This window comes from Oncorhynchus mykiss, chromosome 7 (genome assembly GCF_057628025.1).
Source record: "Oncorhynchus mykiss isolate SJ-2025 chromosome 7, ASM5762802v1, whole genome shotgun sequence".
NCBI classification, from domain to species: Eukaryota; Metazoa; Chordata; class Actinopteri; order Salmoniformes; family Salmonidae; genus Oncorhynchus; species Oncorhynchus mykiss.
The window spans coordinates 59,667,550-59,682,064 of record NC_143028.1 but is presented as its reverse complement, the minus strand read 5'-3'; the positions used below and the strand labels follow the sequence as shown (position 1 = coordinate 59,682,064).

General features: G+C 40.1%; 2 protein-coding genes across 3 annotated transcripts; one reads left to right on the top strand and one right to left on the bottom strand.

The window, feature by feature from the left end:
- Positions 1 to 751: 751 nt before the first annotated feature.
- LOC149982621 (uncharacterized) lies at positions 752 to 10,926 on the bottom strand. Of its 2 annotated transcripts, XM_090241523.1 has the most exons (6): positions 10,053 to 10,926; positions 9,337 to 9,453; positions 9,221 to 9,257; positions 2,924 to 2,991; positions 2,442 to 2,503; positions 752 to 1,794 (listed from the first exon to the last, which is right to left on the bottom strand). In XM_090241523.1, the coding sequence occupies exons 1-6, from the start codon at positions 10,087 to 10,089 to the stop codon at positions 1,528 to 1,530; spliced, it is 588 nt and encodes a 195-aa protein (XP_090097649.1). In that variant the 5' UTR covers positions 10,090 to 10,926; the 3' UTR covers positions 752 to 1,527. The 2 variants fall into 2 exon arrangements, with proteins under 2 accessions (XP_090097649.1, XP_090097650.1); XM_090241524.1 differs by lacking the exon at positions 9,337 to 9,453 and having other exon boundaries at positions 10,053 to 10,297.
- Positions 10,836 to 14,088, top strand: LOC100136780 (signal sequence receptor, alpha). The gene is given in 9 exon segments (NM_001124726.1): positions 10,836 to 10,942; positions 12,018 to 12,136; positions 12,249 to 12,342; positions 12,495 to 12,622; positions 12,959 to 13,093; positions 13,264 to 13,340; positions 13,478 to 13,556; positions 13,688 to 13,781; positions 14,014 to 14,088. Coding segments are annotated over 9 exon segments (867 nt in total). The 5' UTR covers positions 10,836 to 10,872; the 3' UTR covers positions 14,085 to 14,088.
- The last annotated feature ends 427 nt before the right edge of the window (positions 14,089 to 14,515 follow it).

Below are 14,515 nucleotides of genomic sequence, written 5' to 3'. Positions count from 1 at the left end.
ACCAAATATGGTAGTGTGAGGAAGCACAATGGGAGAAGATGGAACAAGATGGAATTTGGCCAACATTCTGAAAATTTTCTCATCGATTAAACATTTGATCTCAATACAGTTTTCTGTCCCCAAAACTATAATCTATTACGAACAGAGTGGACTAGGTTTTGCAGACTTTACCCTTTGCCAAAGTTTTTTTTAAATTGTGTTGTTTAGAAGGAACTCAACAGCAAATTGAACTCTTGCACACACACACTTAAACAAGGATCTCACCTTTAAGGCAAAGAAATGAAAAGCTTGAGAGTGGTATATGTAGTACAGTAATGAATGCTAGATTTCAAATGAATTTCAAACAAACTGCTCAAGTTTTAATATAGTGATTATAACTTGCAAAGCCTCATGCCTGTATCTCAACGTGGCAGCTAGCCTGGTAGTTAGAGTGTTGGACTAGTAACTGAAAGGTTGCAAGATCAAATCCTTGAGCTGACAAGGTAAAAATCTGTCATTTTGCCCCTGAATAAGGCAGTTAACCCACTGTTCCTAGGCTGTCCTTAAAAATAAGAATTTGTTCTTAACTGACTTGCCTAGTTAAATAAAGGTAAAATTAAGTTTTAAAAAGGCCTAGTCACTCACAATCACTAATGAAGCATTCTATGGGTTTAAACATTAACATATCAAAAGGTCTATGATGCATTATTACCCTTACAGTAGAATCTGACTGTCAAATGAACTGACAAAATAAATATACACCGAACTTAAATAAATGACCAGTTTTTTGTTTATTTCGAAAGGAGGTATTAGCAATTTAGACATAAACAATATGGGTGATAATCTCAACAATATAGAAATGGATTGCTTTTCACAATTTTCTCTTCATACATTTCATGTTCAGTTCAACCTTACTGTTAGGCAGGATCTGGAGATTATAAAACGGTAGACACTCTACCCTAACAGGCATCTGAAAATGTGTCATTGAAAAAAATTGAGGAAATAATAATAATTTTGCATCACATAAGGCTGCTGAGGGGAGAATGGCTCATAAAAATGTCCGGAATGCAACAAATGGAATGGCATCAAATACCTGGAAACTATGTGTTTGATGTATTTGATACCATTCCACAAATGCCGTTCCAGTCATTCCCACGAGCCCGTTTTCTCCAATTAAGGTGCCACCATCCTCCTGTGCTTTGCATGTAGCCTCTTACCTCCTACTGGCTTCTTGTTTGAGCCAAAAGTTCAGACAAAGGGTCAGGGGAATTAGATAAGTAAGAACGGGCCTCAACAAGTTGTAATAAAGTCTGGCTGCATGTACTGATTACTGAAGTTAAACCACACCGTTGTCACACACACACCGCTCTGCAGACTTTGATATTAAGAAGAGCAAGGGGATATATTTTTCAATAACTCACAAATAGCGACACTCAGTGGTTAAGAAGTGAAACTGCGGCTAGACAACCAACATCGTCTCCAAATCTTGCCAAATAAAAACAAAAATTCAATAACAGATTGGAAAGCATATCACCAACGTTTTGTCTCTCAGACATGGTTGGCATAGCCATCATTGCCATCCTCTGTGTCCAGAGTTTTGGTGCGGTCCGTTTGCACTGAGGCATAGAGGTCAGAAAGCACAGAGACCGTGTCAGCGTTGTTGTTGGTCACAGTCACCTTCTCCACTTCCTGTGGCCCCTGTAGTGTCACCACGTCAGAGTACTCAATCTGGGGCTGTGGGGAGCTGCGGCCAGACACCATCTTTGGGGCCTTCAGAGTCAGGTTGGCATAACAGTCCTGCCTTTTAGAGGGCGCCTGACAGAAAGAAGAAATGGTAAATATATGTTTAATAAAGGTCCAATGCAGCCCTTTTTATCTGAATATCAAATTATTTCTGAGTAACAGCTAAGTACCTTACTTTGATTGTTTAAATTAAAATAGTAAAAAAGAAACAAAAATAGCTTCTTAGCAAAGAGCAATTTCTCAAGAAAGAATTTAGCTAGGACTGTCTGGGATTGGTCTGAATGGGTAGGAGAAAACGGAAAATTGGCTGTTATTGGCAGAGAGGTTTGGAACTCTTTTTCCTATTGGTCTGCTAACTAATTTACCGCTTGGTGATTTCACCAAAACGTCATCCTTCCAATACAGGCTGAAATTTCAGGTAGTCTTTTCAAACAGTTCTCACACAAAAAGGGTATTATCAGAATTTTCTCAATTTCGCAGTATAATTCCAACCACAAAGGGAAATCCCATTTTTGACTGCACTGGACCGTTTATATATAATCTTGTCGACCAGCCAGCACTCTCTAGCAATTGAGCCTGGGGACAAGGTTAGGTTTAATATCCTGTAGGACCTTTTGGTATGGGCCTATACATGACACAAAGAGATAGGTAACACAAATAATGAACAATAACAGGAGACATCTGTGCTTCACAAGGAGAAGGTGTAGAAAAAGTAGCACCTGAGAACCACTTTTGATCGGACGATCTCTGATGGATGAGGAACTGAGTGGAAGTTCTACTCCTGTCAACAAAGAGAAACCAGTTGTGAAAAATAGAATAATTCAACCCTGTGTCACTCATCACATCGCAGTGCACATATTCCATGCAGTAAGATGGAACTGTATTTTCTTGGTGTTATTACATGTAAGTACATAGTAACTATACTACAAAACAAATTTGAAAAACTAAATGAGCTGTTTCATTACATTACAATTCACAATGCTTTGCTTTCGGGTGCTTGCATTGTGAATCGTAATGTAATGAAACAGATCATTTATGTTTTTACTATGTACTTACTTACATGTAATAACACCAAGAAAATACAGTTCCATCTTACTGCATGGAATATGTGCACTACTCTGACAACAGTGAAACATTGACATTCAAAATGAAATTCAACTGAAATTCTGCAAGCAAGCATCTTCTGGGAACTTCTTCTCACTTGTCTGGGTGTAGCTGATGTTCCCATAGATAGGGTTGTCCTCCATGTCCCTCAGTCTCAGACTAAGACTGGTTGATTCACATCAAGGATGAGGAGAGAGCAAACAGTGAGGTCGTTAGCGAAACAGATGTCAGCATGTAATAATAGTCCAAAGCCATCACGATCAAACCAGATAAATAAATCTAAAGATGAATAAAGACAAAAATCTGTGATCCAGAGCCATGCAGATACTGTATCTATATCTGTCTATATACTGTATATATGGCTCTGCATCATTCATTGCAGCCCCATCAGACAGACAATTAATCTGTCATTAAACCTTTTTGTCCCTTTGTCCCTCTGTCTAATCATTACAGTTTTTCTCAATTGCCTACAAGCATTTTTTTTTGGAACAAAACAGTAAATACATTTTCCAGATGTAGTTGCCTTCTCAAAACATAAATAAATTCATCAAAACTATATTATACAGTCAGAATTGCAAATTCATAAATCAAAAGAACACGAATGCCTGCAAAAAGAATAACACAACCATATTTACCTTGAGTCCATGCAGACAAAACAAAGTTAGTCTGTCTTTTAAATATCCCAGTAGATAAATACATTGTTTTTGCAGTCACTAAATCATGAAGATCAAATTTGGAAGAGCAACTATCCAAAGGTGCAGAACTATGGGCAATTATAACTATTTTTGCATATTTCAGCAAACAATTTCATACACAATTTCATTTACCAAATTATTCAAATAAAAATAATGTAAAAAATGCATTGTTTGCAGGATTCAGATTCAGAGTGTTTAATAGTCACATGTACAGGGTTGCAGGTGTTTTTGCAGGGTACAGGGAAAATCTTAGGCTCCAAGCTCCAGCATGCAGGACTTAAAATGATGCAGTGAAATAAAATAATGAAAATGGTAATAAAAACCAAAAACAATAGAAATAGCCCTATATACACATCCTAACTGTAGTAGTGATGAATAAATAAATGTCCATTGGTGTGGAGGCAGAGTAAATAATGTTTAGGGGGTGTCGGGGTGTGGGGGAATGACCATAGGGTGAGAAGCATGACCATTGAGGGGGTGTGAAATAAAAACAATCAAAATGATATATAATATACAGTGGGGCAAAAAAGTATTTAGTCAGCCACCAATTGCGCAAGTTCTCCCACTTAAAAAGATGAGAGAGGCCTGTAATTTTCATCATTGGTACACTTCAACTATGACAGACAAAATTTAAAAAAAATCCAGAAAATCACATTGTAGGATTTTTTATGAATTTATTTGCAAATTATGGTGGAAAATAAGTATTTGGTCAATAACAAAAGTTTATCTCAATACTTTGTTATATACCCTTTGTTGGCAATGACAGAGGTCAAACATTTTCTGTAAGTCTTCACAAGGTTTTCACACACTGTTGCTGGTATTTTGGCCCATTCCTCCATGCAGATCTCCTCTAGAGCAGTGATGTTTTGGGGCTGTTGCTGGGCAACACGCAATTTCAACTCCCTCCAAAGATTTTCTATGGGGTTGAGATCTGGAGACTGGCTAGGCCACTCCAGGACCTTGAAATGCTTCTTACGAAGCCACTCCTTCGTTGCCCGGGCGGTGTGTTTGGGATCATTGTCATGCTGAAAGACCCAGCCACGTTTCCTCTTCAATGCCCTTGCTGATGGAAGGAGGTTTTCACTCAAAATCTCACGATACATGGCCCCATTCATTCTTTCCTTTACACGGATCAGTCGTCCTGGTCCCTTTGCAGAAAAACAGCCACAAAGCATGATGTTTCCACCCCCAAGCTTCACAGTAGGTATGGCGTTCTTTGGATGCAACTCAGCATTCTTTGTCCTCCAAACACAATGAGTTGAGTTTTTACCAAAAATGTATATTTTGGTTTCATCTGACCATATGACATTCTCCCAATCTTCTTCTGGATCATCCAAATGCTCTCTAGCAAACTTCAGACGGGCCTGGACATGTACTGGCTTAAGCAGGGGGACACATCTGGCACTGCAGGATTTGAGTCCCTGGCGGCGTAGTGTGTTACTGATGGTAGGCTTTGTTACTTTGGTCCCAGCTCTCTGCAGGTCATTCACTAGGTCCCCCCGTGTGGTTCTGGGATTTTTGCTCACCGTTCTTGTGATCACTTTGACCCCACGGGGTGAGATCTTGCGTGGAGCCCCAGATCGAGGGAGATTATCAGTGGTCTTGTATGTCTTCCATTTCCTAATATTTGCTCCCACAGTTGATTTATTCAAACCAAGCTGCTTACCTATTGCAGATTCAGTCTTCCCAGCCTGGTGCAGGTCTACAATTTTGTTTCTGGTGTCCTTTGACAGCTCTTTGGTCTTGGCCATAGTGGGGTTTGGAGTGTGACTGTTTGAGGTTGTGGACAGGTGTCTTTTATACTGATAACAAGTTAATACAGGTAACGAGTGGAGGACAGAGGAGCCTCTTAAAGAAGAAGTTACAGGTCTGTGAGAGCCAGAAATCTTGCTTGTTTGTAGGTGACCAAATACTTATTTTCCACCATAATTTGCAAATAAATTCATTAAAAATCCTACAATGTGATTTTCTGGATTTTTTTCTCATTTTGTCTGTCATAGTTGAAGTGTACCTATGATGAAAATTACAGGCCTCTCTCATCTTTTTAAGTGGGAGAACTTGCACAATTGGTGGCTGACTAAATACTTTTTTGCCCCCCTGTATATATTAATAACTGCAAAAGTGATGAATGTCGTCGGTGTGGGGGCAGAGTAAAAGTCCCTTGCGGGGTGTCCATAGTGGGAGTAGCAGGGGAGAGGGGGGAGCAGGTAGCTGACTAGTGGTGGCTATTCAGCAGCCTGATGGTCTGAGGGTAGAAACTATTTGCCAGTCTTCCAGTTTTTACCATGATGCTCCTGTACTCTCTGCGTCTGTGGTCCACAGAGGTGGAGTTACCGTACCAGGCTATGAGGCAGCCCGACATTATGCTCTCAATGGTTCTCCTGTAGAACACTGTGAGGGTTCTCGGGGACAGGCAAAATGTATTCAGCATCCTGAGGATAAAGAGTCGCTGTCGTGCCTTCTTCACCACGTGTCCATGTGGTTAGACCATTTCAGCTTCTCTGAGATGTGTACGCCGAGGAAATAGAAGTTATTGATCGTCTCCATGGCGGCCCTGTTGATGAGGATGGGGGCGTGCCCCAGCCTGGTTCCTCCTGAAGACCACAATCAGCACCTTTGTTTAGCTAACGCTGGGGGAGAGGTTGCTTACATGGCACCACACCGTCAGAGTGCCTACCTCCTCCCTGTAGGTTGTCTCGTCGTTGTTGGTAATCAGGCCTACTACTGTTGTCGTCATGGAACTTGATGATAGAGTTGGAACTGTGTGATGCCACACACTCGTGGGTATACAGGGGAATACAGGAGGGAACTGAGAACGCACCCTTGTGGGGCACCCGTGTTGAGAATCACTGTTGAGGAGGTAATGTTGCTTACCTTCACCTTCACTGGGGGTGCCCGGTCAGAAAGTCAAGGACCAGTTGCATAGGGAGGAGTTCAGACTGATTGCTGTGAGCTTTCTAATGAGCTTATAGGGCACTATGGTATTGAAGGCCGAGATGTAGTTGATGAACAGCATCTTATGCATTTCTTTTGTCCAGGTAGGTGAGGGCAGTGTGTAGTGCATTGACGATTGCATCGTCCATGAAGCTGTCAGGGAGGTAGGCGAATTGGAGAGGGTCGAGTGTGTTGGGGAGCGAGGAGGTGAGTGCTACTGGTCGGTGGTCGGTGGTCGTTCAGTTACTTTCCCTTTTTTTTCTTTTTTTGTAGCAGAGTTTTGACTGTTAGATGCACATCAGCTGTAGTGATGCATAAAACAGTGGAAAGAGGCTTGCTGCTAGCCAACATTGTACCGGAGAACAAGCGCCCACACGTGGATTATTTGGCCTCCCCATCTTTCCAGACCAGATTTATACCCCCCAGAAAGGCTGGATGTTTTGCCCCTGCCTGCTATGAGAATGAGCTAGTGAGTGAGTAAGTGAGCCAGCCAGCCAACATTTTAGCCAGATTCATTCATCGGTATCATCACAATCTAATTCCATGTAGTCAATACATAGGCTGATTTGTTCGTAGTTTTGGAGACTTTCCTTTGGCGCACAGAAACAAAATCCACAGTAGAAATAAGGAAAGGTGAATACAATGGAGGAACACAATTGATATGAATGTATAGCCCTCAATATACAGTGCCTTGCGAAAGTATTTGGCCCCCTTGAACTTTGCGACCTTTTGCCACATTTCAGGCTTCAAACATAAAGATATAAAACTGTATTTTTTTGTGAAGAATCAACAACAAGTGGGACACAATCATGAAGTGGAACGACATTTATTGGATATTTCAAACTTTTTTAACAAATCAAAAACTGAAAAATTGGGCGTGCAAAATTATTCAGCCCCCTTAAGTTAATAATTTGTAGCGCCACCTTTTGCTGCGATTACAGCTGTAAGTCGCTTGGGGTATGTCTCTATCAGTTTTGCACATCGAGAGACTGACATTTTTTCCCATTCCTCCTTGCAAAACAGCTCGAGCTCAGTGAGGTTGGATGGAGAGCATTTGTGAACAGCAGTTTTCAGTTCTTTCCACAGATTCTCGATTGGATTCAGGTCTGGACTTTGACTTGGCCATTCTAACACCTGGATATGTTTATTTTTGAACCATTCCATTGTAGATTTTGCTTTATGTTTTGGATCATTGTCTTGTTGGAAGACAAATCTCCGTCCCAGTCTCAGGTCTTTTGCAGACTCCATCAGGTTTTCTTCCAGAATGGTCCTGTATTTGGCTCCATCCATCTTCCCATCAATTTTAACCATCTTCCCTGTCCCTGCTGAAGAAAAGCAGGCCCAAACCATGATGCTGCCACCACCATGTTTGACAGTGGGGATGGTGTGTTCAGCTGTGTTGCTTTTACGCCAAACATAACGTTTTGCATTGTTGCCAAAAAGTTCAATTTTGGTTTCATCTGACCAGAGCACCTTCTTCCACATGTTTGGTGTGTCTCCCAGGTGGCTTGTGGCAAACTTTAAACGACACTTTTTATGGATATCTTTAAGAAATGGCTTTCTTCTTGCCACTCTTCCATAAAGGCCAGATTTGTGCAATATACGACTGATTGTTGTCCTATGGACAGAGTCTCCCACCTCGGCTGTAGATCTCTGCAGTTCATCCAGAGTGATCATGGGCCTCTTGGCTGCATCTCTGATCAGTCTTCTCCTTGTATGAGCTGAAAGTTTAGAGGGACGGCCAGGTCTTGGTAGATTTGCAGTGGTCTGATACTCCTTCAATTTCAATATTATCGCTTGCACAGTGCTCCTTGGGATGTTTAAAGTTTGGGAAATCTTTTTGTATCCAAATCCGGCTTTAAACTTCTTCACAACAGTATCTCGGACCTGCCTGGTGTGTTCCTTGTTCTTCATGATGCTCTCTGCGCTTTTAACGGACCTCTGAGACTATCACAGTGCAAGTGCATTTATACGGAGACTTGATTACACACAGGTGGATTGTATTTATCATCATTAGTCATTTAGGTCAACATTGGATCATTCAGAGATCCTCACTGAACTTCTGGAGAGAGTTTGCTGCACTGAAAGTAAAGGGGCTGAATAATTTTGCACGCCCAATTCTTCAGTTTTTGATTTGTTAAAAAAGTTTGAAATATCCAATAAATGTCGTTCCACTTCATGATTGTGTCCCACTTGTTGTTGATTCTTCACAAAAAAAATACAGTTTTATATCTTTATGTTTGAAGCCTGAAATGTGGCAAAAGGTCGCAAAGTTCAAGGGGGCCGAATACTTTCGCAAGGCACTGTATACCAAAAGTAATTATCTATAATGGAATGTAAAATTGTTGAAGATTATGATTTAAGATTAACCAAAAGTTACTGAAAGTAACATCTCTGAATGTCTGCAATTTTGTAAAAAGTATAAAAATGATATTGTCCCTATTGCCTAGATCTTTCCCTTTATTGTACATGGCTATGACACTGATGGGGTGATTAATAGTTTACTGATTGCCGGAAACAGAACACAATTGCACACATTTCTCTTCTGACAAAAACGTTGTGTTAATATTCTGTGAACAAAGCACATAACAGTGAATTTCGTATTCACTGATGACATATGTATTTAAAGTTTTGTAAAAGGTGGTCTAAGATATACAAGTCAGGTACAAAACCAAGAATATGATCAGAAGATCTGTAAATGGATTTGAGCACAAATCAAAAAATTGCTTGTAGGCAATTGAGAAAAACTGCAATTAGATACACACCTCCTTCTGAAGCGGGGCAGAAATGTATTTCCTTTATCTGTAACAACAAAAGAGTGTTCTCTGTCAGTATTTTCTTTTCAATCAGAGGTTGTGTTAACCATTGACTTCAGTCTTACCTGTACAATGTGTTTCGATACAGCAAAGAATATTCCAGCACACTGAAAAGACCAACATTGTGCTGACAACTGACAGTAGGATCCACAGCTCAAAAGACCCGCAGAAAATACCAAAAACTATAGGGAGAACAACAACAAGAAGCAGAACAGGTGTATAACCGTTAGTATACGTTGTTTTCTTTGCATTCGGCTGACAAGACTTTCGGGTCTAGATTTTGCACAATAAAACGGCAGGTGCATGGAATAGTGTGTGGGTATTCATCTTTCTTTCAAGATTTGATGGCTTGTCATGTGTAATATGTCTATAGCTCCAGAAGACACTGAATTGAATAAATAGTTCAAAGTAAACTAAATTAACCAACACACTGTTGTATATCCTCCCACATGTCTTTTGGGAGCCTACAACAGTGTGTGGGTTCATTTGGATTACACGGTGTAATACTTTTTTTATTTTTTATTACGCTGACACCAATCTTTGAACCTGAAGAGTTTTGAGCTGCATTTTTGTTTTATGGCGTGTAAATTTGACCTTTTTGACCTCTTCATGAGAATAAAATATTGTCTAACTTCAAACAAGCTTTTAAAAAGGGCACCAGAATATCCACTGTTTCTAGGCCGTCATTGAAAATAAGAATTTGTTCTTAACTGTCTTGCCTAGTTAAATAAAGGTTAAAAAAATCTAAATAATATTGTGAGTTAAAATAGATCAGACTTACCTGTTGTTTGAGTGCTGCTGTTACAGCTATCTGCCATGATTGCGAGTTTATAAACCTGATCAATTCAGACTCGCTTGAGAAAAATAAAAAATAAATAATTTAATCCCTCCCTGTGACTCTCTAAAAGATTGATCCAAGATGTAATTATATTGAAGCGTAATTCTGTACTAAACTATTACATTTGTATTTTAAGGTGTTGGTTTTAGTGATGCAGGTTCATCTAGGGTACTTTCTGGGAGTTTGCTGCAGGATGTTAGCTTGTCATTTCTTTTGTGCATCAGCAGGGCAATCTGCAGAAAACCACAATCCTTCCTATGAAAACAACTCATGCTGAGCCACATTTTGGTAATGCGTAAAAGAGAGAGAATATTTTGTGTGAGTTTTATACCAAGGGATGCAGCACCGCTTTATTTTTGACTGAAATATTAGGACTCTTTTTTGGTTTGTACGTTTTGGGAAATGTACTAATGTGTTTGCTATTGTGCTAAAAAAAAAGAAAATTATAGTGTCTGCAAAGATAAAAAAAAAACATTATAAATATTTAGACAGCGTAGGCCTAAAATGATCTACAATGGTTACCTATACTGAGACCCCCCCCCCCCCCAACATAAGTTAATTTAATTATCGATGACGGATGGAATAATGACATGTGTTTTTGTTGTTGTTGAGTCAATTAATTTCTCCTAAACAGTTTGACAATACCTATACGTGCATAGTATGGGCGTGTCTTAAAACTCTTATCCCACGTCTTCTCTAACTTTTCTTCCTTTTCCTGAGTGCTGGTGTGTATGTAGCAAGCTACGAACTTGACCGCAGCAAAATGTTCAATTTCGGATCAAAAATACTTGTACTTTTTCTCGTGGCTTTCCCATGTGGCCTGATATCCTTCGGTAAGTCATTTTATCCTTTTGAATTTGTATTCGTCACTACAACGGTCCAGAGTTCATTGCAATAATGAAACGTTAACAAAGTTAACATTGACGTGGCATAACGCAGTTTTTCATTCAGTGATATTTAACGTTTGAAGACTGCATTATTTTAAAGCTTCGTGCTCAATATCCATATTTGATTAATTAAACAAATGCATTTAACATAAAATTATAGCAGGAACATAACACTTTGGGAAGCTTTCTCAATATAGGCTTGTTGAGACATCGCATGCCTATGCAAATGCAACATTTCCATAGATGTAGTTTTGTGGTGAAACAAAAATGACACATTTTTCAAGACAAAATGTGTCTGGTAGGCAATATTTGTTTCTATACACAACTAGTATTCTGCACTAGAGCGCTAAAAAATGATATTCACAAAGTTTAGCATATCTTTGCAGGGGGGCTCTTATTTTGAAAAATACAAGTAAAATATCTGCGGTCATGCTGCCAGCATAATATACTGCTGCTAGGAGAACGGTAATCTCTACACTGAGTTCCCCTTTTCTCTATGGTGACGTGTCCCAGGATCATCGTTGCGTTAGTACTGTGTTGATGCATTGTAACACCCGTGTGAGGCGCTTACTTTTACGTTTTATCTTGCCTGTTACATAGTGTTCAAATTGATACAATAGGGCAGGCCTATTACTAAATGATTGGCTTTGCAATTTGTTATACAAAGTTTATACAGCATTTTCGATTAATTAGGCCTACCAATCATGAAGCATAACAGGACCTAGTTTTAGCCTTTAGGCTACACATTCTTTGTGAACGAGCACAATTAACTAATTAATCTCTTTTCATTATCACTTGTATCTATTTAGTAGTGTCACTAGTTTACATTTATTTGATCCATTGTATCCTATGTGTATTTTTTGTGAAGATGGACAAACTAGGGGTAACGTTAGGTTAAGAGACCTGGCCTTTTTAACAGGTGGTGAGTTGAAGTCACACTTATCAGTTATTATAGCAATTTATGCAATGTGTATGTGTTAAAATGCACACATTGCTAATGGCTTCTTCTCTGTTTGGACAGGCCGAGTATCTGCAGACTCTGAGTCTGCGGAGGACATTTTCCCGGATTCAACAGTCGATGAGGAGGAGGAGGAGGAAGAGGATGAGGTGCTGGTGGAAGAAGATCAGGTCCCAGGCTCAGTATGTGTCGTTGGTCGAACTGGGATGAAAGCGGCTTCTATTGCCCCTGCCAAATGAACCAGACAGTCATTTGACATATTGCTATTTGATTTGATATTTTTAAATCTCTCAGGAAACAGAAGATGACATAGATGAAGATGCTGCAGTTGGAGATGTAACCTCTCACCCTGATGCTGACACCACCATTGTCTTTGTGACTGGGGAAGGTTGGCCTTCTCTTCCTTGATGAAGACTTTCATATCATTTTACACTCAGTCATTCATTGTAAATTTAAAGGTTAATATGCAAGACAGCGTTGAATTTAATTATTCATTCACATCAATGGTTTAATTTGTATATCTTTGTGCCCTCTATCCAGAGTTCCCAGCCAATGAGATTGTGAAGTTCCTGGTGGGTTTCACCAACAAGGGAAGCCAGGATTTCACTGTCCATTCCCTGGAGGCCTCCTTCCGTTACCCTCAGGACTTCCAGTTCTACATCCAGAACGTGAGTCTGGTCTCTCGGATGCATGACGCCTGCATGCCTCATCTGAGGAATAGAAAGTCCCCATGAAACACACATGATTCTGTAACACTTCATACGTTATAATGGGGTTTGTAATATGTTTACTTCCAATTTATTAACTAACAATTACTATAATATTAACTTATTATAAAGCCTTTACAAACCTGATAACATATGTATTACTTATGATAGATGACAGTTAGTTCAAAAACAGTGTTGTATTTACCAAATATACATGGAATGCCCTGTAAAATGTAGTATTGGGAACTCTCTGCCATTGTTGATCAGAAAAGTAGACAAGATTTTTTTGGTATCTAGTTCACAGCCTTGCCCCTAAGCACTGTGGTCCAGCCCCAGAAGCAGGCCTCCTTTGAGTACTCCTTCATCCCTGCTCAGCCTATGGCTGGTCGTCCCTTCGGCCTGGTTATCCTACTCAACTACCAGGACAGTGAGGTGAGACTAGATTTATTGATTGTTTTTATTATTGTAATGTTTTGCATCTTCAGTATGCCCAGCTCATATGGGTTGTTGACCAGGTGTTCAGACATCACCATGACCAGGTTCAGAAGTTCATTGGAATGTATGTCCTGAGGCGCTGATCTTGTGTTTTGACTGTCCTGCAGGGCAACGGTTTCCAGACGGCCATTTACAACCAGACCGTCACTATCGTTGAGCTGGAGGAGGGACTGGATGGAGAGACGTAAGCATTTCTTTGCATACATCAATTCTATTTTTATGCCAGTATTTGGTTATTTTAATTTATGTTTTAGGTACATTTGTTTAATTATTTTAACTCATTTTTATAGTATGACATGTTTTCCTTTGTTTCTCCTCCAGAATATTCATGTATATCTTCCTGACTGGATTGGTTGTCTTGGCGGTCTTTGGCATGTACCAGGTGCTGGAGTCTAGGACGGTACGAGTTTCATGAATCTAAATTGTCATAGTCTAAAATATCTCCACATCTTTGTATAAGGTGTTGAATGTTACGTTAAAAATGAGCACCAGGGTGAATGAAGTGATGACCTTTCATCTATGTTTGTGCAGAGGAAGAGGTTCCCTGTGAAGGTGGAGACGGGCACTGGTGGGATGAACGGTGTGGACATAAGCTGGATTCCCCAAGAGACCCTCAACATCATGAGTAAGTTGAGCTTTGTCATGGGCTTTAATACTCTGTCATAGCTTTTCTTCCTGAGTGCAGGAAGACAAATTCAAACTCTGCTTATAACAACCACTTTTTTGGACGTGTACTTGAAAAGGCCTCCTCTGTTTTTATCTTGTCTGTACAAAGATGAATATCAACGCAAATGGCTGTATTGGCCATCCCTCTTTCTCTCTCTCTCTTACTCTCTTTGTCTCGCTCTCTCTTACAGGCAAGGCATCGGCATCCCCTAAAGCCTCCCCAAGGAAACGCACCAAGAGAGCGGTGGGAGTAGATCAGTAAACCATTCCATGATGTGGCCGTCTTCATATCAATGTCCACCAGGCCCATGTTCAAGGCCCATGACATCACAAACGTCAACACCATCAACCTCTGGGTGGACCTAGTTAGTTATCCAAGAGCTTTTTGCCGCTGTTACATAGGCATACACCAAATGTCTCAATGTCAAGGGTTCTTGGACTGAAGACACTGGTGTCACGAATGTGTCCCATTTAGACACCACTCTAGTTGGACATGGTCATAATTGTGCATATTTGGCCCACATTTAGTTTAATAAAGGAACTTGTTTTTTATCACTGTGTGGTTGAAACACTAACGGACTGATATGAGACTAAAGACTGAGTAATTGAATCACCATGCCAGCTCCATGAAAGACATGGGGAAGACTTGGAGTTTTAGACCTGCCAAAGAAAGCTATAATGCTACACCAAGTA